Here is a 25,037-nt window from a genome sequence, read left to right on the forward strand (position 1 = left end):
GATGTTCAATATATGTGTACATTCAAATTTAGCAAATTTCTATCGCTCTTAAAAAAATCTAAATCACTTGATGTACGACCTTTTTGATCTAAAGTTCATTATCTTGCAAAATTCTTGAAAGTTGAGTGGTTATCTTGAAATATTCTTTCAAGTCGAATGGTTATCTTGACAGACCGATTTTAAGGCCTTGAGCTGGATGCGCAACCAGATATCAGTAACACCATACTAAGGTTATAACCTTGTTACCTTAACCTGAAAATGAATTCTCAAGTTTAGCGTGAAATCGTACGAACTCACATTAACTTTACATCAAATTTGTTTTTAAATTACTGTTTGAACAAGTTGATTTAAATTGAATGTAGATCAAGATAAATTTGCCTGAACACCTGCGATATCTTAGCAACAAAAATTGTTAAAACAAAATTACTGCGTTTCGGAAAATCTTCTTAAGAATAAATCAAGACAGTTGAAGTAATACTAAAATAAAATAAGTTGAATAGGATGGTTCACAGTAAAACTAGGTTCATATTGTTGTTCAAACTCTAGATGCGGTACAAAAGTATGCCTTGAAATTACTTCTTTTAGTTATGTTTTAAAATCTGTTAAGATGTAATTATCTTAAGTTATAATTTTTCCCACAAAAAATATTCAACTACAATTTTTCAACAGTAGCTCTTCAACTATCCTAATGATTTTTTCTAATTTAAGTTTATCCTAATGTAACTTCAATAAAAAGAGAAAATCTTCAAACCATTAAATTTTTTTCAAGCAATAAAATGGACGCGCTCTTATCTAGAAAAAAAGAGCAAAGCTTACAAAATTGTTATCAAATTATACACCTTACAAAAATCATCAAACAAAAACCATCTTTAATCAGTTTTACACTTCTAATTCTCAAAATGAGGGAAAAGCGCCAGAAATCTGGTCACAGGGTTTCGCACCTATACTTATTAATTACTACTGTTGCCTTACTTATGATCAGACTTTGGCTCGTTGAAAATCAGTCATGATGGAGCTTCAACTGGCGACTTAACCTTTAGATTCTGTTCTTTTCTGCGCACTACACTGCCCTCCCCGTGAGTTTTTTGATGGTCTGATCATAAGTAAGATTGGACTAGGAACTCAACTTTCGTAGATCCTTAAATGCAGTAAGGTGTTATTTGGATCATTCGTACTTACAGTCAAGTTGAAGTAGGCTCCAGATTCAATGTCTGTCAAATTCATTGAAACATTCAGGTCGAGCAAGCAGTTGCTGTCGGCATAATTGCATGTAAAGGTACCAGACACAAAGCTCATCGCTAAAAGATTTCAAAACGCGTCGATGAGAATTTTATAGCGTAGTTTCGGCCTCGAGCTCTTACTAAAAGAATGAATGATTAAAGGGGTGGGTGATTGGAGGAATTTTGAGCAGATAACCGAAGATTTTACATCTTCTTACGAGGTACCTTAATTCTGGATTCATCAATTTTCTAATATAATTGCGTCATAAGATAATTTGAGATTATGAGTTCCGTTATAGAAAGACGTTATAACCCTAGCGATCAGCGGATTCAAATATTGCAATAATAATGCAAGATGATTCAAAACTTGTAAGATATATCAATCCAGTCAAAAAATACATCAGGGTAGTAATGGTTCAGAAAATACCTATGAAACAGATTATGGTTTATTAAACAAGTAAGAAAACTGAAACCCATGGAAAAATTTTCAGTTCTGATTCAAAACCTTGCAAGAATCTTGTAAGATGCTTGCAAGAAGTATGCATTCCCTTGCTAGACTGATAGCAAGATTCTTGGAAGAATATAATTTCTTGGATCACTAGGGAAGTCAGTTAGCAGATCTAACACGATAAAACTTCTGCGCGCAAATTACATGGATTGAAAATAATGTTCAACGCACTAAAGTTTCGACAATGGTTTATAAATCATATCAGACTGGCGTGTTGACGGTATTAACAGAGATGTTCTTTAAGCGAAAAGTTTTTCTCCTCAAACACACAAACCGTTTCAACGTACAAAAGTTTGATAAAGTTTGATATATTCCTGAGAAACATTCTGCTTCAGTACTGAATTTCTCTGAAAGTTAGGTACGGGGGGTACCTTCAAATGCTTGAAGGTCCTATCAGAGTCTACCCACCAAATAATCATTACCTGAAAAGTTAGAATTCACTTCAACTGTTACGAAAAATCATTATTTACTTAATTGAGCTGAAACATACACCAACTTTACCTCAAACTTACAGTAAAAGTGAAACTCGCCCTGCCTTAACAAGATCCTTAATTTTACATCAACATACCTTATCTTTTTACCTTCACAATTAATGTACTCAAACGTCTCTGTAAGCTGATGGTAAGTTAGGGTAATCTTACCCTAACTTTTAAAATGAAATACTAACAAAATTTGAGACAAGGTCAAGTAGTTTAGGTAAATTTACGTCCGCTGTTATAGTAAAAACTTATTGTACTTTTCATGGAGGTTGGTCTAAAACAAAAGTATTTCTAAATTTTTAATGTGAAGATGAAGTGAATTAGTGAAAATTAAGTATCTTTTTTAGTGTGTACAATGAGCGAAAACAAACTTTATTGTAAATTTATATTTTTTTGTTAATTTTCCAACAATTTTTCTCCAGACTTATTTCTTGGCCGGCACTAAAGTCTGGAAAAGGATTGGAAAAAAGTGTGCTCCTGGGTTGATCTAAAGTCTTGACGACGATCTGCAATTGGTGTGATCAGATGTTGTTTTGATCTGTTATGGGCTAATCAGGTATATCTTTGCTCAATTTTCGAGCAAACGAACTGAAACGAACGTACAAAAATTTGATCGCAGCTGATTCCGCTGTGAAAACCAGTACCGAACGCCAAGTGTAAATCAGTACTTTGAAATTGTAAATGCAAGTGTCCCACGTAATATACTTTGCTCGCTTTCTCGCTTGGAATTTGCTTCTTTCAAAAGCATTTTAACGGCATTTTAACGGCAAAAGACAAACGTCCAAAGTCATGGTGGCACACTAAGGAGCAGAAACGTCTAGAGAGAGGGAGATCGTAGGGTCGATCCACATAAGTAATTTTTTTGCACTTGGCCCAAGTCTGACCATTGTAAAATAAGACATCAAGCAGTCTATGATTCAGTAATGATGGAGGAATTACATTTATACTGGCCCAGTACTGCAACGCACTTGGAGTTAGATACGGGAAAGATTTGGATATTTTTGGTGAGCTAGAATGACTTTTGAATACATGCTACTTGTTATATTGGGTCAGAAGTCTCTTAGTTGATGATGACTTTTGATGATGAATATGTAAGAGTAGTGGCTCTGTAAAGAACGTTGAATACAATTTTTGTTAAAGACAACGCAATTAATTAAAATAGGTAGCCTTCAACAAACAAAATGCATGTTAAAAGATGGAAATTATTCAATGTTGAGTTTCAAAAACAAAGATTTGAATATCTTTCTTGGAGCTGAGCTTGCGTGGGGGCAAAAACACAAAAAATCAGAGCGAAGCTAAAAATGCGCCCGATGAGATTGAAGAGAGCAAATTTGTTATTGCTTCGGCATTTCCTCGGTGACTTGTGTCTTCAAATTAACCAGCTATATACAATCTTTTGTGGTTTTTTGTGGAACAAAGGAAAATAAATTGAATTATAATTACATTGAGTAGTGAAAAAACTAATCAAAATACTATCGGTGCAGTAATCGTAACCTTTTTTCAGCATCAAATTATATGATACTATGTCTGGTTTTCCTAAATGTTCTTGAACCCTAAATCACTAGTTACTGTGTCTTTTTTTTAATAATATTCTTCTATGATTGGTTATTGTGTATCGTTTCTGCAAACTAATTGAGCCTTGAAATATTTGTTACAGGGAAAGTTTATGTCATTTAACCGCCGATTTAATAGAACAGAAACCCTGCATAAACTTTGGGCTCCCATAGCACAATTGGGTTCCTATTTTTGATTTTTTAAGATAATGGGAGTAATTTAGCGGATATACAATTACAAAAGATAGCTGTAAAACTTAAAATCCGGATTGATTCGTAGACTTTGGAACGAATTGGGCGGTGTATAGTTTTCCCTATCACTAGTGGGAAACCAGCTGTTACAATGCCGGGAAATATAACAAAAAAAAGTTAATATATTCTTCAAAGTAACGTGTTAGAGTGAAAACATGATTTTTCCCCTTTTTTGAGCTTTTTTTACCACTATTTTGAGTTATTCAAATTTGCTTGAATTGTATAACTTTCTCCCGATGAGCGGGTGGTTGTGATTTGATTTTCAGTTTTTCGCTACGTTTTTAATATAAATGCCATGATGGGCTAGTGGCATATTGGAATCAATAATAATCATATCTAAAATGAAACCGATTTACCTTTATTAACCCTCCAAATGTGTCCTCAATAATAGCGGTCAAATAGTATTGTTCCCGCATTTACAATGCGGTCATAATAAATGGGAGGGAAAATTAAACACGAGGGCTCTGCCCATTTTTTTAAAATAAAACCCCTTCAAAATGGTTCATTCTTTTCATATTTTGCTCTATAAAGCAAAGTGCTCATATTTTGCTCTTTTTAAAGTAACCTCTGATTAGGAGTTATTTTGGTCTGGAACCTCAGCCTGTGCGTGAAGTTGTTTCTGACTGTTAATAACTGATCTTACTTGTAAAGTTGACAGTTTTGGACGGTGCACTATTGCGCTTTTGGATTTCGGCGCCATTTTGGATAATTTCACTGAAGAGAGCATCCACTTCCAGTAGAGCATCTGTGGAAGTGTCCACATTGGCTCCTATGTCCAGACATGATACTCCAGCAGTTGCGGAAATTGAGACCTTAAAAGTTTACCCCGATTTTTACTGTCTGGTATTATTGTTAACAGCAGTACTTCTTGCTTGATTGTTGTCAGTAAACGCACTGATAAAATTGCGGTGCAGTATAATACACGATCTGAATTAATGACAAATTAAATTGTCCTACGCAAAATGGCTGATAAAAACGTTTTTGTTTTCCACTCCATTTTTTTCAAAATTTGGATTCTTATCAACCAGCTTGCTTCAGTTTTATCATTCATTCTGTGCAGGGCTACTTAAATTTTACTTGGCCAATTAAAAATTTATCCTCAGCAATAGTTTTGGTTTTTTGAGAAATTTCATAAAAGCTTTAGAAAACAAATGTTTTGAAAACTGCCTGGCTACCGGCATCTGTATCATCAATTCAGCTTATCACATAACAATTATTTTGAAAATTAAAAAATGGTCAATCTCAAATATATTCTTTGCAATTTTCACCTGGGATAGAATGATAACCAATCATTAAATAGTGAACAAAAATTACCCTCAGGCAGATAGACACGATAAAAGGTTGTTTATTTGGCTAGAGAAAATTTTTCAGCAGTACCAAATAATAACTAGATAAAAAGAAAAGAAATTATTATTTTAGTTTTTAGTTTTGTCTCTTTCATCTGTGGAGTATCCACAAAAAATGATAACGTATCTTTATTCAATTCAACTTGAAAGAAGGAATAATATAACTTTTAATATATGAGACGTTATCTTTGAAATCCACTAAAGAGAACTGTGGATAGCTTTTCTGGCAATTCTAGTACATTAAAATCTTGAAAAACGTGAAAGTTTTTTTACTCACATTTTTTAACCTCATAAATGATGGCAACTAACCTTTGTGGGCATAAAGTTCTACAACTATTGTAGATGTAGTTATAAACCATGACAAAAATGTCAAGAAAACTAGTGTGCATACAATTTTGCAAATTAGTTATTCCAATTTTTTCCCAAAAACAGTTAACATCGGTTTTTGAAAAAAGAGTACATGACAATCAGAGCATTACTGTTTCAGTTTATTTTATGTCCAAAAAATTGAGATTTTATGGAAAAGTTTGGCGCAAAACTTTGCAGTTGTTTGTCAATTAAAACTCCTTGTAAAATGATTAAGACTTGAGCGTTAAATTGGAGCAATTGCATAGAACATAACAAGCATTAGGGACAGCGTTTTAGTTGTAAGCATTTATTTTCTAGATTATTACGTTAACTCCATTCTCTGCTCATACCAGATACTTTTGAAAGACACTTTTTAATGTTGAAAAATATTGGTCCCTGATCGTTGGGTTTGAGATAAAGACAATACAGTTAGGCGGTAAATTGTTAAATTGCCGGACAACATGTGAAATTTTTGCTGCCGTGATTTTTGTTTCCATTGCACCAGTCTAGGTTTTCAATAAAAGGTTTCAATTGTCATCCTGCTTTCAAGACTTCAAAACCTGTGTTGTTTGGAAGCCAAAAAAATTAAATTGATTGCGAGTATGGTTTAGATATCCCAATTTCTCTTAAAAGTGATTCTGCGTACTCTGTGGGGCGGCAAAAAATAAAAAGAATGCTTTTTGCCTATACGGATACAATATCTCCTGTTATTGTTTTACAAACAAACAAAAAACTTTTTGTTCCAACATATCTGTTTCAAAAAACTCATTTTATGAAAATGTGTTTGCTCCTTGAACAGATGTATGACTTTTTTGCAGGGCTTAGAAAAATTAACAACAGAGCGAAGTTTCTCATATTTTGCTTTGTCAATATTATATGACACGCCAATAATTTGGTCCTCTTAGCCATGAAAATGAGCAACTTCGATAATAAGGGCTTCACTCCATTCCGTCTTCAGGCCCCTAAAAATGCCATCATTCTGAGAATTAGGCCTTCAATCCACTTTTTTCACGGCCCTTGAGGAACAACTCAAAGATAATTTAGGGATTTTTTTTTCAAACTTACTCCAATCATATGTGATTATGGTTTCATTTGTCTAAAAATTATAAGGTTGCAAAAACTGGAGGGATTTTACCGGAGAGTCACCAATTTTATCGGATATCAAGAAGAGGACAACTCAAGAGCTGCATTCCATAATCAATTTTACAAAGATGGAAACAGATACTGATTTTTCATATAATTAGGAGATTGATTAAATTTTCAAAGGAAAAATTTCACAGTTCAAAAGACTGCGTTAACATGAACATTTTCAGCAAAAATTCCCTCGTTTCCCAAGTCTCTGTTTTTACATGCTAAAAGTTTAAAGTTTGTTTGTTCTCTGAGAAAATGAACTTGGCAGATGAGAGTACCATATATAAGAAAGAGGATCATATGTAGCTAACTTCAAGCGTTCTCGGCTTTTCAATGCCGATCAGAAGTATAATTAGAGTGTTGAATTTAATTTCGGCGGAGTAGTAAAGGGAGAAGAAAAGCGAGTTTTTGAGAGGGATTCTTAAGGCACTCGCGGCGATTTTACTTCCTTTTTCCTTCTTCTTTCATTTGAGTGCTGTCATAAAGTTACACATGTGATCTAATTTTTCATTTCGGTACTTGCCTAAATCCCAGATGCTCCTCATTTTCCCGTTTTTTTCCACTTTGTCTCTCATCGATTTCCGTGTTTTTGTATGGTCCCAAAGTTGTTGTATGGTATGCACATTTTAAGGACGTGTGGTTTCAATTGTTACGTAAAATGTTTTTATTGACTATTTTCACTCAATTAATTCACTCAAACCTTTTTAAAATGTTTTTAGGTTTATTTTTGGGAATATAGGGTTGCGGGTTTTTTTTTACTGTCAAAGAATAAGTTTGCTGGAAAAGTACTGGGGTTTAAGCCATTAGGTAATTAAATTGTTTTGATTGTAATTCAGGACATGTCCTGTTATGTTTTATTTATGCTTGTTAGAGCTGTTAACTGAACGTTTCCTTCAAAAAAATTAAGGGGAAGTTTTGTTAATTTAGCCGACTTGAGATTGAGTTATCTTTGCATTAAGTTTGCACTTCCTCTTTCCTCAAAAAAGAGTTAAAACGTCTTTAGTTTCACATAGAAAGTCCTTCAAGATCAAGAAATTTTCCTTGCCTGTTTGCTGTGAACCGCGACTGTATTTCCATTTTGAGTCAACCGCATTTGAATGAATTTTGTGAGGAGAGCCTTCCAGATCACACATAGAGTTTCAGAGTTCTTGAAAACTACATCGGCGGATTTGATATAGGCTCCACCTGAAAAAGAAACAGAACTAAGAAATACACACAAAAATTGCCAAATTTTACTTCAAATATGCAAGTGTAAGTTTTTCCTGAAGAAGTTGTAACTATAACTGAAATTAGTTTTACAACAGTTATCATAATATGACCAAGACTATGTAACTACCCGGAGCGCATCGTCAGAGAGATTCAGTACTGGACCAGAAAATCAATCATAATGATTTTTAGGCGGCCCATTACTATGTTCAGGTCCGAGATTTCACTGTTTAGTATGATTTTAGTAAGACAAGATGAGTCATCAACTGACTTTTGTCTGAACATGAATTTTGTTAATTCGGTTTGCGGTCTGGGCATAAAGAAATTCTGTCTGCCCTGGTTATGGGCATATTAAAATGCCGCCTGGTTTTGATATGCGCATAGCGTACATAAATACCCGCGTCTTCGCGCTTCTATTTGCTCAAGAGCCAATTATCTCGCGTCTCTTTCTCTCTCTCTCTCTCTCTCTCTCGCTATCTGTTTTGATCGTAATTAAAAATACACGCGTTTTCGATATACATGAATTTATATCAATTTGCAGAACTTGTTCTGCGAAAGAATTCAATTAATAGGCTCTGAAACTATGATTATAACTATATGATTATAACTATGATTTTGAGTTATAGTTTTTGAGTTTGTCGCATGCATCTAATTAATTTGAATTGCGGCCATCTGAATTGCGGCTCCTTAAATTGCGGCTCCTTGAATTGCAGCAAATCCGACCTCCGTCTCCGACCTCGAAACTCTTCTCCCGACATCAATGTCCAGCAGGATGGCTGGTGTGAATAATGTTCATGTAGGTCCATCAACGTGAACGGAAGGGCGCAGAGATTGATACTGGGCCAATTAAAAATTTATCCTCAGCAATGGTTTTAGTTTTTTTGAGAAATTTCATAAAAGCTTTAGAGAACAAATGTTTTGACAACTGCCTGGCTACCGGCATCTGTATCATCCATACAGCGTATCACATAACAATTATACTGAAAATGAAAAAAATGGTCATTCTCAAATATATTTTTTGAAATTTTCACTGGCATACAATGATAAACAATCATTAAATAGTGAACAAAAATTGCCCTCAGGCAGATAGACACGACAACAGATTAATTATTTGGTTAGAGAAAATTGAACGGAAAAAGTAAAGTTTTTCAGCAGTTCCACATAATAACTAGATCAAAAGATAAGAAATTATTATTTTTTTGTCTCTTCGATGTGTGGAGTATCCACAAAAAACGATAACGTATTTTTATTTACTTCAAACTGAGAGAAGGAAAAATATGACCTTTAATATATGAGAAGATATCTTTGATATCCACTAAAGAGAACAACTGTGCATAGCTTTTTGCGCAATTCTAGTACATTAAAATCTTGAGAAACGTGAAAGTTGTTTTCCTCACATTTTTTAGCCTCGGAAATAAGGGTAACTAATCTTTGTGGGCATAAAGTTCTACAGCTATTATAAGGAAATTGTTGACTATAATCCGTCACAAAAATGTCAAGAAAACAATAGTGTGCACCAATAGGCAAATTAGTTATTGCCGTTTTTTTCGGGAAACATTTAACATCGGTTTTTGAAAAAAGAGTACATGATAATCAGAACATTACTGTTTCAGTTTGTTTTGTGTCCAAAACTTGAAATTTTAGAGAAAAATTTGGCTCAAAAATTCACAGCTGTTTGTCAATTAAAAATACTTCTGTAAAATGGTTAAGACTTGAGCATTAAATTGGAGCAATTTTATAAAACATAAAAAACATTCAGGGAAAACGTTTTAGTTCTAAGCATTTACGTTCTATATTATTACGTTAATCCCATTCTCTACTCATACCAGATACTTTTGAAAGACATTTTTTATTGAAGAAAAATGTCAGTCCCTGATCGTTGGGTTTGAGATAAATACAAAACAGTTAGGCGGTAATTTGTTAAAATGCCGGACAACATGTGAAATTGTTGCTGACGCGATTTTGTTTCTATTGCACTAGTTTAGGTTTCAATCAAAAAAATTGCCATGCTGCTTTCAAGATTTCAAAACTTGAGCTGTTTGGAAGCTAAAAAATTTAAATTGACTGCGAGTATGGTTTAGATACCCCACGTTCTCTGAAAAGTGATTCTGCCTAATCTGAGGAGAAAAAAAAGAATGATAGACTTTTGCCCATACGGGTACGATATCTCCTGTTATTTCTACAAACAAGCAAACAACTTTTTGTTCCAACATATTTGTTTCAAAAACTTTTTTTAATGAAAATGTGTTTGCTCCTTGAATAGACGTATGTCTTGTTTGCAAGGCTTGGCAAAATTGACAACAGAGCGAGATTTCTAACATCTTTTGCTTTGTCATTATTAAATGACACGCCAGTACTTTTGTCCTATTAGCTCTGAAAATGAGCAAACTTCAATAATAAGGGGTTACTCCATTCGGTCTTCAGGCCCCTAATAACGCCCTCAATTTGAGAATAAGGTCTTTGAATCAATTTTTTCACGGCCCCTGAGGAACAACTTAAAGAAAACTCAGGGATTTTTCTTCAAACTCACTCCAATCATATGCGATTATGGTTTCATTTGTCTAAAAATTAGAAGCTTGGAAAAACTGGAGGGTAACCAATTTTATCGGGCAACAAGAGGAGGACAACTCAAGAGCTGGATCCCATAATCATTTTTATGAAGATCAAAACTGATACTGATTTTTCATATAGTTTGGAGATTGATTAAATTTTTAAAGGAAATTTTTCACAGTCCAAAGGACTGCGTTAGCATGAAAATTTTTAGCAAAAATTCGCACATTCGCCAAGTCTCTGTTTTTACATGCTAAAATTTTAAAGTTTGTTCTCTGAGAAAACGAACTTGGCAGGAAAAAGTGCCATATGTAGGAAAAAGGTTCATGTGTGCTATAGCTTCACGCGTTCTCCGCTTTTCAGCCTATAAAAAGTATAATTAGAGTGTTGAATTTAATTTGGATGGAGTAGTAAAGGGAGCGGAAAAGCGAGTTTTTGAGAGGGATTTTTAAGGCACTCGCTGCAATTTGACTTCCTTTTTCCTTCTTCTTTCATTTGAGTGCTATCATAAAGTTACAAATGTGATCTAATTTTTTATGTTGTTACTTGCCTAAATCCCAGATGCTCCTCATTTTTCCGTTTTTTCACTTTGTCTCTCATCGATTTCCGTGGTGTTGTATGGTCCCAAAGTTGTTGTATGGTATGCACATTTTAAGGACGTGTGGTTTCAATTGTTACGTAAAATGTTTTTTTTTAATATTTTCACACAATTAATTTTTAAAATGTTATATTTTATAATAATTATTATATTCATTATAAAACTATGATATAATTATCATTATAAAAAGACAGCATTATAATCAGAAATGAAAAAAAAAATTATTCCAGTCAGTATTAATGAAATAAAGGGAGTTTGTGGAGCTTGGAGTGGCCGAGACCGAAGTGATCATAAAATCTTCCGATCAGAACATCTGAAATGACCAGACCTCTGATGAGACCATGTTCAAGAGAACACCTGCGCATGCACTCGTGTTCCATGGTCTGAAAAAGTCTTCAAGCGCGCAAAATTCTGGACAACGGTCTGCAATTTATCTGATCAGCGGTAACTACGATTTGGGATGATGTGATCAGAGGTGCTTTCGAGTACACACTAGTCTGAACAGAAGCTGTTTCGAGCGCATAATAGTTTCTCACTCCCCCCCCCCCGTATAGCACGCACCTACTCTCCAGTCACTACAGGACACTTATTAACTGGTTAACCTTATGTAAAAATACGAAACGCCCGGTGCGATTGGTTGCTGGAAATATCATGCAACCACTAAGCTGGGAGGACAAACGGAAAAGTTCCGAAAGGTAGTCTTGAGTTAAAAATTTGAGATGGATTTAAAAAGGAAAAGTATATCAGTTAAATGTTCATTGTATATGTAGCTAGACATCATAAGCTACTTACACATAAAAAGTTACCTCCCACACGGTAGGATCTGGTTCAATTTCGAGCGCACTGTATTCTGAGTTCTTATCGTTGTTGGAAATGATCGATGGTATGGAGCAAAATGCGTGAACATTATTGTATAATCAGAGATTATCTCAGTCTGAAAAAGTGACAATTGGTCTGACCAGTGACAATTGTGAGCAAACTTTAGTTCGGACAATGGCCTAGAACTTCTCCGGACAAGGGTCGAACGAAAATCTGGATAATGGTCTAATTTCGGTCTGATCAGTGGTCACTTCGGTCTGTAACTTGTCTGATCAGTGGTCACTTCGGTCTGTAACTTGTCTGATCAGTGGTCACTTCGGTCTGTAACTTGTCTGATCAGTGGTCACTTCGGTCTGTAACTTGTCTAATCAGAGGTCACTTTGGTCTGGGAGTGTCTGATCAGAGGTCACTTCGGTCTGGTACGGTCTGATCAGAAGCGATTTCTTAATTCTGAACCACAAACTGGGATGATGCGAGTTACTCTATACGAGAACTCGCCTATGCTCATGGCAAATACTTGAAATGCCACGAACGTTTACATAATGTAGAATCTAATAAAATGCGTGTTTCCAGCGGGGTTCCGTGACACGCTTTGAAATTCTGACGAACATCTCGAGCTGCTACGCGGGCATCAGCCTTTTAATCTCTCTAAGAGAACTGTAGAAAAGATTGTAACATAGCAATGAGTGGTTCTTTTGAAGGTAGACCCCATTAAGATTCAAGTTATTCTTAACACAATAGTTGTTCCGACCCACTTTAGTGGGGGAGGAACTATATAATCAAATGGGTTTTTTTTGTTCAGTCAAATTTGGCCGATCGATATAATCATTGTAGAGAGTTGTGAGTGGTATCATTAAAAAGCCCGTCCAGCGTAGAATAAGGAATTAAAAAGGTTTTTTCAATTTTTGCTTTTTATAGGGAGTTATCGAGGTTTAAAGTTTTGTGAATATGTGACGTAATTCAGCTGTTTTTATTCAAATTTTCGGTAAGTTTGACCTAATTTTCGTCAATTTTGCTAATTTTTGTTCAATTTTTTACTGTAGCGTTATTGATTTCATCTCTAAAAATAGAGAAGGGTTGCTGAATTCTTCGATCCGAATTTTTTGGCTGGAATTTTTGCTAAATTTGTCAAAATTCGACTTTTTTCTTGAACAAATTCGCTTTTTTAGCCCAATCATTTTAAATTTGCTGGGAGTAGATACCTTAAGACTGCTGCCGTATTCTTTTTAAGCTAACAAACAAGCTAGTTTTATACCCGTTGGCCTTGAGAGTCTTCTGGAATTTTTATTTCGCCAGTTTTTTGCAAATTAAAACTCGATAATTACACAAATTGCAAATTTATTTTTGAAAACCCGAAAAATTTTGTTGAAAAATGCTCTGTTTCGCAACCATTTGAACAAATGAGTATTTTTTAGATTGGGCAATAATATCTGGGCTGATCATTATCTCGTCATGGATCCTAACAAGAAAAGTTTTTCTAGATTTTAATGAGGCGCGACTTTTTTTCTTCCGCTATGAAGAGGTTTTTTATGTAAACTTTATTTACTTACAAGAAATTCAGATCAGGGCTCAATGAATGACAGATACTATTTTAAAAAAACAAGAAGTAACGAGATTATATTACGTTTTCAGAAAAAGCTCATGGTTTCAGTGGTTCTGACCAATTGTTTTCGTTAAAAAAATTTAATTTTTTTCTTGAATTTTGCTTTCTTTTGTTATATTTTTGTAGTTCAACAACTTATTGTCCCCATTCGAAGATCGAGATATTTCTTAGGAGTGATAAATTAATCTACGCAAATCATTCAGTTGTTATCTAATGTCTGTTTTAACTTTGATTATAATTGTTTTAAGAAAATATCGGTTAGTTTTTGAACTTTGCCAATACTTTTTATATTTTTTCTCTTATCTTCGGTTGCGGACTCAATAAAACAATGCAGAAAGCGATTTCTTGTTGGTCATAAAATAGTTTTTGTAACGGTTTTATGTTCAATTATTGGTCTCTACTTCATACAACGCGTTTTCAAGTTGTTTCATTTTTGGGCATAAATGCTTATTTTTTTAGTTCATTTCGTTGCCTTGTCAAATTATCTTAAAATTCGCAAGTCAAACTAAGGAAAACTATAGAAAACACACATTGTTGGGAACAAAGCGTATATGGATATGGTAATTGTTTTAGTTATATAGTTTATGCTTTTTGGGCTGAGACACATTTATCTCGCAAAATTTCAATGGACTTTTTTTTATTTTGCATTTGTTTGTCTTTTTTTGTTGTTGTACGCCATATACCTGATAACAATAGGTCTCAATTGCTTCCCCAGGACGTATAACTCAACCTAGTTAAAGATTTCAGTTTATAGGTGTTTGCTTTAATGACATTAAAATTCGATTAAGAAAAACATTTTTTTCGAACTGTATAATTTTTGCTTTCATTTTTGTAACCATGTAACTCAATCTCACTATTTATACACCCCAATTACTTTGGTTGATTCTTACGTTTTTTTTTGCGCTCGGTTATACGTTGAGACATATGGCTTCGACTATTGATTTTACAAAAATTTTTCGAGATTTTTAAACTGTTAAGTTTTTGGCTTTCTTTTTGTTTTCATCTTTTCTTAGTCCTTTTATAAGGAAAACTTTTTGATGTTAAAATGAAACAAAAGAAAAAAAAGTGACAACCTACGGTTCTTGCAGGTTTGATCTTATAATTACAGTGCCTCAAATAGTGTGATCTCGTAAAATTGTTTGAAGTTTTGGCTTCTTTATTTATTTGTTATTTTGCAGGGTCGTGACTTAGTCTCATTATTTACAGGCCAATTTGGCATCCAGAGTATCACAATTTAATTCAATGTTGATTGTTGAAAATTTAAGTCTGCTATAATTTTTGTAAATATTTGTTTTCAAAAGTTTATTTTGGTTTTTGAGCTTCATCATTTTTTTAAAACGTTTTTCGGTTGATTTGTAGCTCAGTCTCTGTAAACACAGGTCATAACGCGTTTCCAGTGAAAAGTATTTTAATATCTATGAAGGTTTTAGCTTCAAACGTTTGTTTCTCTTTTTATTACTACTGTTACTACGAGATCTCGTAAAACATTTGAGATTTTTTTTATATTTGTTTATTTTATAGGATTTTTGTTTTCTTTTTAATTTATAACATTAACCGTAGGTTCCATTGGCTTTGTAATTTCGCGCAACTAAACATTGGATAATGAAATGTTTTAATTGCTTCCTATGGAGATATCAACGAACGTTTTAGTAATTTCAGCTGATATCTAAATGACCTTAATAATGGTAAAATAATTGTTTTCAAAAATGGAAAAGTATTTTTGAACTTTGCACCTCGTTGCTCTTTTTGATCGACCAGTTAACCAGTTGCATTGAGGACAGGTCTCCTATCTTTTCAAAAGAATTATAGGTCAAATTGTTTTGTTTAGGTTTTATCTGATGCGAGTTTGATTTTGTTATGATTTTATTTATTATAGCCACCGATTTTTGGTCGTAAATAATGTTTGTTGTTTGATATTTATTATTGTCCTTTCTAGTTGTCCTATTAAAAATAATTTAACGTTCATCGGCCCTCTAGGGTGGCATTATTGTATGCCATTGGTTGTTTATTTAATGATATGTATATTGTTGAAGGTTTTCTAACTCTTCATCATTTGGTAGCAAATTAACTCAAGAATGTGGATGAGCGGGGTCGGAACCTTATGTGCGTACGCACATTAGCGAGCCGCCTTGTTTAAGTTATAGATTGAACTTAATTATACAATTATAGAATTACAACAAAATTTGTTCTCAAAAAGAATTATTAATATGTACCATACCGGTGTTGAGGACAACGACCAAAAAACGACAATCTTTTGTAAGAAGTTGTCGTTTTTCGTCGTTTTGTCATCGTTTTCGTCGTTTTGTCGTCGTTTTCTTCGTTTTCATTAGTTTTCGTCGTTTTAGTCGTCTTTTAAGTGTAAGAAATGATCGTTTCTTCGTAGTTTTTTTGTCGTTTCTTAAGTCGTTTTTTTTTCAATTGAAATCGTCGTTTTTTAATCGTTTTTTCGTCGTTTTTTTGTCGTTTCTTACGTCGTTTTTTTTTATAAGAAATCGTCGTTTTTTGATCGTTTTTTCGTCGTTTAATTGCTCGTGAACTATTTTTTCTGTATTAGATCGTTTTGGCATAAAATTAATTTGGCCTGATAGCGCAGAGGTCAGTGCATCAGGTAAATGTATCAGGAGTTCAACGGTTCGAATCCCAGCGGGGATCGTTTTTTCGTCGTTTTTTTGAAAAAGTATCATTTCCTACATAAAAATAACGACGAAATAACGAACAAAACAACGATTACCACGTAAAGGCTTTGATCGTTTTTTGTCTAATGAAAACGATTAAAAAACGACGATTTCTTACAAGTGAAAAACAAATTTCGTCAACACGGGTTTTTAGGAAATGAAGGTGCGATGATACAAGTTTTAATAGTATTAAATTTTACGGGTTGACAATGAAGAGTGCAAACGAAAAGGCGACACTTTAAATGATACCTGGAACAAAATATTCCTGCGCCACAAGGGGAGGGCGGCGGCAGTAAGTAACAGCTTTGAAGTCGATTCTGTTGACAACTCCTGGGGTAAGATAGAGCGAGAACTCTCGGGCTTTGTCACTTCCAGTGAAGGAGGTGGAGTTGTATTCAATCCAATCTCTGCCGTCCCAGCGATAGAGAAGCAACTCATATCTAAATTGAAGAAAATCGTGGAGTGAAGAATCAATGTCACTTTCAGTCCAAAAGATTTTGTATATTGGGTTTAAAGAACAATGGGAGCAGAGTTAAGAGTTATAATGTGATAAACATTTGTGAACCTCACTGAAGGGAATGGTCTACGATTGTTACTTACAAAACCGAAAAAATATGTTATAGAATGCATTTTTTTTTGTTTTTTGAATCTAGGAAGGAAGTAAAAAGTGTAGAAGAGATCAATTTTTGAAAAGTTTTTGGCTTGTATCTGCTTTTAGAATTTGGAAAACCGTATTTTGATCGCAGAGTGTCTATTAAAGAGATAGAACATTGATTTTGGAAATCGAATACAAACACACTCTTAGTAAGTTGGCAATTTAAATTTGTTATTTTCAGTTATTTACCACATCGTGGTCAAACTTGGTAGGGAGTTAGTACGTGCCACGGGCAATATTCTCCGTTGGAATTTTGGGGAAATTATGGCAAGAAACATAACTGGGGTGACACTAAACTTCTAAAAAAGGCCAATATCTTGAGTTGAAACGATGAGGGAATGAATAATTGGTATCCACAGAAGTCTGATGCTGCTTTTGATTTAGTTTAATAGAACTCAGCAATGTAAAAAGAAGGCGTTCAGGTCATTTGATTGTTCATTTGAAGTCATAACAAGCTTTGCCTATGATTAGAAATCTGAGAAACATCAGACCACCTTTAAATTTGTTAGGGTTTTTGGTTCTAGTCGGGCACCATCTAGTCAGCCTAAGCTTATTACAAACCCTAGAGTAGACCTCCTTGATAGGCGGGAGAGACTTCGCGATGAAGTGGCGATGATTGGATTGATTCGAGGACTGGCTTGATTGCAATTGAAAATTGAATTTTGTCGGAAAAGCGACGAAGTAGAGGAGAGGAGGGTTCCACTTGAGTGACAACGAAGGAACCCTTTGAGCTTGACCGATAAATAGAAACAGCGTGAGTTAGCTGTGACCTAACACCCTAATGGTAACATTGATGTCATTCATCTTCTCTTTGTTATAGAAAATAGAACGCGGAAGGACATGCACAAGAACGATAATAAGGTAGGGCTGAGTTTGGAAAATGTATCAACTTTCTAGGTGACAAAAATGCACTAACTTTGCCAAGATCACTAGTGTTGGGAGACAGGGCAGCGAGAGAGAGAGAGAGAGAGAGAGAGAGAGAGAGAGAGACAGAGATAAAGAGAGAGAAAGAGAGTAGTGAAAAAAAGAAATAGGTATCGGTCTGGTACAGAGAAAAACTGAGTGAGAGCAAGTGAGAATAGGAGTGTTGGCAGTTAGCGGTCTGAAGTGTAGAAAAACACTCGGCAAGTGGCGGTTTTGAGTGTGTCTTGTAGAGTTGAGAGATCAAAATTGAGAGCGAAAGATAGAAGAAGAGAGTGTGTTTTTTGCAGTTTTCCTAGTTCCAATTGTTTTCCTTTCAAATTCGAGGAGCAAAAGTATGAGAGTTGGAGTCTTAGGGAAAGAACAGGGATAATGTTCGCAGGGAGGCAAGTATTTGTTCAACAGCAGCAAATATTTAGGTCTCACCGGAAAGAGTCAGTGATTTTCACACAAGCAGGAGTTACAGGTTGAGAACTCTTCTCAGGCGAGACTACAAGAAGTAGCAGTAGGTGAGGGTAGGCGAGGAAGTTTTATTAGATGAAACCACTGTGGAACAACAAGATCATGGGGCAAGGACGGAGAGCAAGCAATGCCAACTCTAAAAGAAAGACCAAATATAGAGAGACCAGGTAACAAGATGGTGAAGACCAACAAAAGCCGTGAAAAATCAGTAAAATTCATTGGGAAGCTCCAGAACAAATAAGGTTGCGGTATATCAGCATGAAACAGTTTCTGCCAAAAATGGAGAAAAACAGAGATTTTGGGACGAGACAGAAAGATTGGACTCTAAAAGCCGTTATAGGTGACGATAGGAGAAGCCTAAACTTCAAATGTCATCATGGTACCGAGCAAGAGCAAATCGCGGTGATATTTGAAAATTTTGAATGAGATGTGTCTTCTAACACTCAAAGCAACACAAAAAGTTGTAGTGTGGAAACGTAATTCCAATAACTGCTTGTCGATGGAGGAAACCGAGAGGCTTGGAAATAAAGAAAAGAAGAAAGTGCTATCAGGGAGAGTACGCACGATCTAATTGTTGAGCAAAGTCCAACAGTTGAGAGAAGCAAGGAAAACACAAGAGTCAATGAGTGTAACACATATGGTTAACAAGAAAATCTGCAATTTGTAGAGGCAGAGCTTCTAATAAAATTGTCTTATATGGCAATAACTTCAGATTTTTTTTCAACGCAGAACAGTATTCGCGCCATTTCACGTGTTGAGAGACACTTTTCATTGGTTCAACGAGGTAGTAGAGACTGTTAGTCCGACTTCTATTGTAGAAGGCGGAGCACATAGGGAACCTGAAGGCAAGCGTTTTCGAGAATCAAGGCTCAACTTTTGACTTGTTGGGTCTGCAATAAAAAAAATTGATTTATTAGATCTTAGCAGTAAGGCGGACAACGCGTACTGAACAGGTTCCATTTTTAAGATAACCCCTGGAAGAGCCAAATGAGTTGACGAAAGATTGAAGTTTAGAGAATGGCATTTCAGAGGTTAGGCCTTACGTTTTTGAGCCTGGAAATTGGCAACATGATCAAGAGAAAGAGACATGAAAGCGTTTCTCTGGCTACTGAATTCTGCGAAGATGTTAGTGCGGGCTGAACAAATCAGATCTGCAGCTGATGGTCACAGTTCTGGTTTCTCACGGAGGCTGGATGCATCATTTGCAGGTTTGCAGGTGATGGTCACAGTTTTGGCTTCTCACGGAGGCTCTGGATGCACGAAAGGGGGTTGCTACCATCAGGGAACAATCTGAGTGGCATGCCGAAGAACAATTTTTGGCAAAGAGATTTTGTTAGCCATGCCACACAATTGGTTTTGTTTTGGGCCAAACCTTGCAGCCCATCCAACCTCCGGGAAGAACCAAGCCTCGGCAACTTGAAATCTCTTCAGAATTCATGTGTTCAATCACTGATCCATAGAGTTATATAATTAGTTTTAATGGCTTCTTTTTGTCCCATTGATTGTAACATGACAATACGGATAAGCAAAAAATTGTTGTAATGTGACTCAATAGACATTTGTCGAGGGGCTGAGAGAATACCAGTACTTGTAATCAAGAAACTTTTTTAGATATGCCTGTTACGCAGAACAAGTTGATGAAACTTTTAAATATTTTTTTTTCGAATACTCTTAAAACGATAAGTTGAACCCAAATTGTTGAGCTATTGTTATCAGTTAAATGGTTAAGTAGAATCTGTGATGTTGTGGGTAGGATAAACAATAAAAGTCTGTAGGTTCAACTACCAAATCGGATATTGAGCAGTACTGAAGGGGCTGTTGAATTGTCTCTCTATGCGTGATTTAAGATTTATATCAAAACCTCATGGACAATTTTACAGTTCGAGTAAACATATTAAAAGTAGTGTTTAGATTTTGTGGACTTTTATTCAATTGCTGTAAATTGCAAAGTGAGCTGTGAGAAATTTTTGATGAGCCAATAATGCTCATACATAATCAGCAATGGTTCCTAAAGTAGTGTAAATAGGCACGAGACAAAGGAAACAGGGTGTGCAAAGTCAATGAGCGAATCGAATATATGTCGAACAAAAAAGAGGAGTTGAGTGGCTGCAATAATGATTTTCTGAGGTGGACCAAATATAAAAAAAATGTTATTCTCAATTATTTACACCAGCATGATCAAATCTTGGTCAGTAGTTCGTGCGTGCCAGTACAGTTCCAGTACACTACGGGATGACAGTACACTTCCAACAATGGCCAATGCCATAAGTTATGAGGATGACGGAAAGAATAATTTTAGCGTCAGATGTCTGATACAGTTTTGTTTTAGTTGAATAGTTTTAATAGAACTCAGCAATGTTCAGGTCATCTGATTGTTCATTTGAACTTTAAATTGGTATTGAAAAATTTTACGTGAAAGGAGATGAACTGAAGTAGTAGCTCAAAGGAGATTTTGTGATAGAGGACAGTATCAATTATTTTGTTGAAATTGGTTACAAAGATAAGACTGCGGACCTTCTAATCTAATAGATGAATTCTGGTTTCTTTCAGTAATCATTTTCGTTTATTGTTTACTCTTTTGGCGTTGTTTGATTTTTTGAATCATATCAAAATTTCAATTTGAGTTTCCAACAGCCAACGAGAACAGTGGACACCACAGCCCTCCTTTAGATGTCTGAGAGTCATCAAACAATCCAGTTAGTCGGCCTCGGCATTAGAATTTTTTTTCTGTTACACTGCTTTATCAACACGGTGACTTTTTTTGGAGAAATGTGTTTTTATCTAGTTTTCAAATTTGAAAAAAGCCGGCGTTGAGTTCAATGTAATTGGAGAAATTTGACATTAAAAAACTTTTTTGAATAAAAAAATGATTTCAAATAAATGGCAACTTTGTGATGAAAAGCTTGTTTATGTTCCTTTCCAATTTTTTTTTATCACAATTCATTGTTTTTATTACTGATTTTTTTTATCATTTTCATTTAGTATTTTTCTAATATTTTGATTCTTATTGTGATTACTGTTCTTTTTGATGATATTATTGTGAACCTTTTCTTCTGATCTTTAATGAAATTGTTTATCAGCTTTTCTTTTCTGTCACACATTTTGGCCGCAGAATATCTCTTGCGAACAATTAAAAAAAATTACCACTAAAAAACATGAAAAAATGAATCTATTGTTGATGAGACCTTTGCAATTTGATGTTCTTCCCCGCAAAAATTGCGCTTTAGTGATATAAAACAAATTTCACTTTTCTCCCTTTTTCACATTTCAAATACTGGTTTCAACTCCCTAAACAATTAAAATTTGCGCGATTATTGTTTATATTCAATCAGAACCATATTTAAAACATCAATTTAAATAAAGAAATTTTTCCAGTCGTAAGAATTATGTGCCAACAAATTTTTGTTAGATCAAATTTGTCCAAACTTTATCATTTCCAGACCGAGACAAAAGAGGTAAAAGGCGTAAAACTTCAACTCTCCTTAAAGTTTTTTTTATCAGTTTTTCATTTACCCGAGAGTTAAATGAGGGCTAAGTTTTTCATTTTCGCAGCATTTTCACACGGCTATAATTCTAAAATTTAAGAAATTAATATGTGTGAATAATAGTGAATAAGAAGGGTTAATAGATCACACCCTGAAATGAAGTCGAATGCTGCGTGAATTATTGTGACATTAACCAATCCGTCTTCTGAAGATTTTGTAGTTTCAGTAATGTTCACCTCTTCCAAATCCCCAGCATCTGAAAAGAAAACGATCGATGATGAAGACAAAAACACTGAGCTTTTTCTGGCAACTCATAAAAACATCTGGCATTGTAACTTGTACTACTGCAAATTTCTGGCTTTTCAAAGTTTCACGCTTTTTAGAAGTGTCATAACTCAGTGACTCCCAATTTTAGTGACGTTTACCTGAACAATTATTATGAGAGCACTTCAGACTTACAGTTTTTTAACATGCGGCTTATTTTACTTACTGACAGTTTATATTGTTGTTCTTGAGATTTTGCCCCAAATACCCTGAGTTTAGGGGATACATGTTATTCCCCCCACACGGTGCACTTGCCATATTTTTACAAAATGGTTTTCTATGTGATGGCGCGCGCTCAGTAAGTGGGGGAGTTACTGGGTTGGGGGCATAAACAGTAAAAAGATCAAACAAGATCAAACTTGAAAACACAAAGACATGCTGAATTCGTTATTTGAAATTGGGAGAGTAGCGTCAGCAGCGCTGCAGGGAAGCTGACAACATTGACTATATATACAAGGTCCGGCATCACAGTTGAGGTCGAACCTTTCATAGTTCTTTATTATAAAAATAACTATTTCTTTCCTATGAAACGCTTTTTTATTGAAGTAAAATATTATTGCCTAATATTAAAGATTTTTTCATATGAAGCATGAGAATCTCAAAGAATTGAGATCTTTGCTATCATACTCCAACAATGGCATGACACGTGCCCTGACCCAGTCCAAATACTTGGACTTTGCATCGGCCACGATTTATTAGCTGAACCGATGCTCACCAAAATTCCAGAAACAATGTTTAGGCTGAAATAAAATCATGACAGAACTGTTTTCAATTTCCTCGAGCGATTACAAGTATCTTCAGGCAGTTTTTTCATTCTACACATTAATGAGTTTATTTGTACTATACCTACATCTCCATCTCATTATACGTATGATTTTTGTAAAAAAAACTATATCATGTGAAGCGTCTTCCGTATACATATATATATATATATATATATATATATATATATATATATATATATATACATATATATATAAAAGATTGAATTTTGTGAAAGATTTATATATATATATATATATATATAAATCTTTCACAAAATTCAATCTTTTTTATGAGCAAATGAGTTGGGAAATTCTAAAACTTAAACAAAGGTTACGAATTTAGAAAACAATTGAATACTCATTAACTTTCCTCTGGGATTATAAGCATTAGCATAGTTTTAATATTAAAGTGATCTGCCATTTTTGAAATTCCTTAGCTCAACATTTTCTATAATTTTTTCAGTAATCGCAGAAAGTTGTTCAGCACAGGCCGCACTGAGGGATAGAAACGACGTGGAAGTTACCACAATTGTTAAAAGTGCTTTACGATTATATAAAGTCCTGTTAATATTATAGGGGTATGGAAACAATATGAAGCTGACATCATTGACTATATATACACGGTCCGGCATCACAGTTAAAGTCAAACCTTTCATATTTCTTTTCTATAAAAGTAACTACTTTTTTCCTGTAGAACTCTTTTTTATTAAAGTAAAATATTATTGCCTAATATTCAAGATTTCTTCATATGAAACATGAGAATCTCAAAAAATGGAGATCTTTGCTTTAAAACTCCGTGCCCTATTAAATACGTAATTAAATACACGTGCCCTGCCCCTGTCCAAAAACTTGGACTTTGCATCGGCCATGATATATTAGCTGAACCGATGCTCACCAAAATTCCAAAAACGAAGTATTAGGCTCAAATAAAATCATGACGGAAATATTTCCAATTTCCTCGAGCGATAACAAGTATCTTCAGACAATTTTTTCATTCTACATATTAATGAGTTTATTTGCACTATACCTACTTTTCCATCTCTTTGTACAATTGTACATACGATTTTTGTAAAAAAAACTATATGAATTGAAGCGTCTTTTGTATACACATATATATATATATATATATATATATATATATATATATATATACAAACTTTTCACAAAATTAAACCCTCTTCATGAGGAAATGAGTTGGGAAAGTCTAAAAAGCGTTCAAAGTTTACGAGTTTAGAAAACAATTGAATTTTCATTATCTTTTTTCTCGAATTATGAGCATTAGCACAGTTTTCATTTTAATTTGATCTGGCTTTTTTTGAATTTCCGTAGCTCAGAAATTTCTATAGTTATTTCAGTACTAGCAGCAAATTGTTCAGCACAGGCCGCACTTAGGGATACAATCGATGTGGAAGTTACAATAATTTTTTACAATGCCTTATAATATTATAAGGTCCTATTAATATTATAAAGGTATGGAAACATATGAAGCTCTTGGATATGGTTGCCATAGGGGTCAACTCGGGACTCTACATATGACTTCTATCAGAAGTGTCAATGGCTTTGCAATACCAAGCTCTAATTTCTAAGTAGCCTAATGAAAGTAAATATAAAAGTCAACTATGTGATTTTCATGTCATGTAAACGCTAAATAGGGACGCTACAAGTCAACGTTTACATTTATCATAGCAACTTCTATCTGAGTTCGGTCTTCTGTAACTGATGAATTACCCGTTTCGAAATTACCCCAATCACCGACCCCCCCCCCCCCCAACTGATGCAAGAAAAGGGGGGTAATTGTCTATGGGGGGTAGAACTATGTAAGAATAGTGGGTAATGGGGGTAAGTGGGGTTAGTTGGGGGGAGGAGGGAGGAGGGATTATGGGACTTCACCCTCCCAAAATTACCCGCCTTCCCACAAAAAAATCACTCCTCAAATTTACCATCCAGAAATATGTAAGACTACCATGCAAGAAAAGGGAAGTAATGGGGAATAATGAGGAAGTTATGGGGAGTAAACGTGAATTTTTACAGTGAGCCCCCAAACATTAGCCTAAGGAAGTAATTTTAGAGGGGGTAAAATGATGTAAGAGTGAGGTGTAAAATGTTTAATGCATATACATGGTATGGCTAGCATCGGT

The 25,037-nt window shown here is 34.7% G+C and overlaps 1 protein-coding gene across 1 annotated transcript in view; it reads right to left on the reverse strand.

Annotated features, from left to right (window-relative positions):
• Nucleotides 1–25,037, reverse strand: part of LOC142338552 (uncharacterized) — a 72,107-nt gene that overhangs the window by 11,181 nt on the left and 35,889 nt on the right. The window contains exons 4-8 of the mRNA XM_075388343.1: nt 21,962–22,067; nt 16,538–16,728; nt 7,883–8,022; nt 4,656–4,824; nt 1,180–1,298 (exon numbers count right to left, since the gene is read on the reverse strand). Coding sequence (XP_075244458.1) covers nt 1,180–1,298; nt 4,656–4,824; nt 7,883–8,022; nt 16,538–16,728; nt 21,962–22,067 — 725 coding nt within the window. The remainder of the gene's footprint in view (nt 1–1,179; nt 1,299–4,655; nt 4,825–7,882; nt 8,023–16,537; nt 16,729–21,961; nt 22,068–25,037) is intronic.

Source organism: Convolutriloba macropyga, chromosome 4 (genome assembly GCF_964194025.1).
Source record: "Convolutriloba macropyga chromosome 4, txConMacr16.3, whole genome shotgun sequence".
Lineage (NCBI taxonomy): Eukaryota > Metazoa > Xenacoelomorpha > Acoela > Convolutidae > Convolutriloba > Convolutriloba macropyga.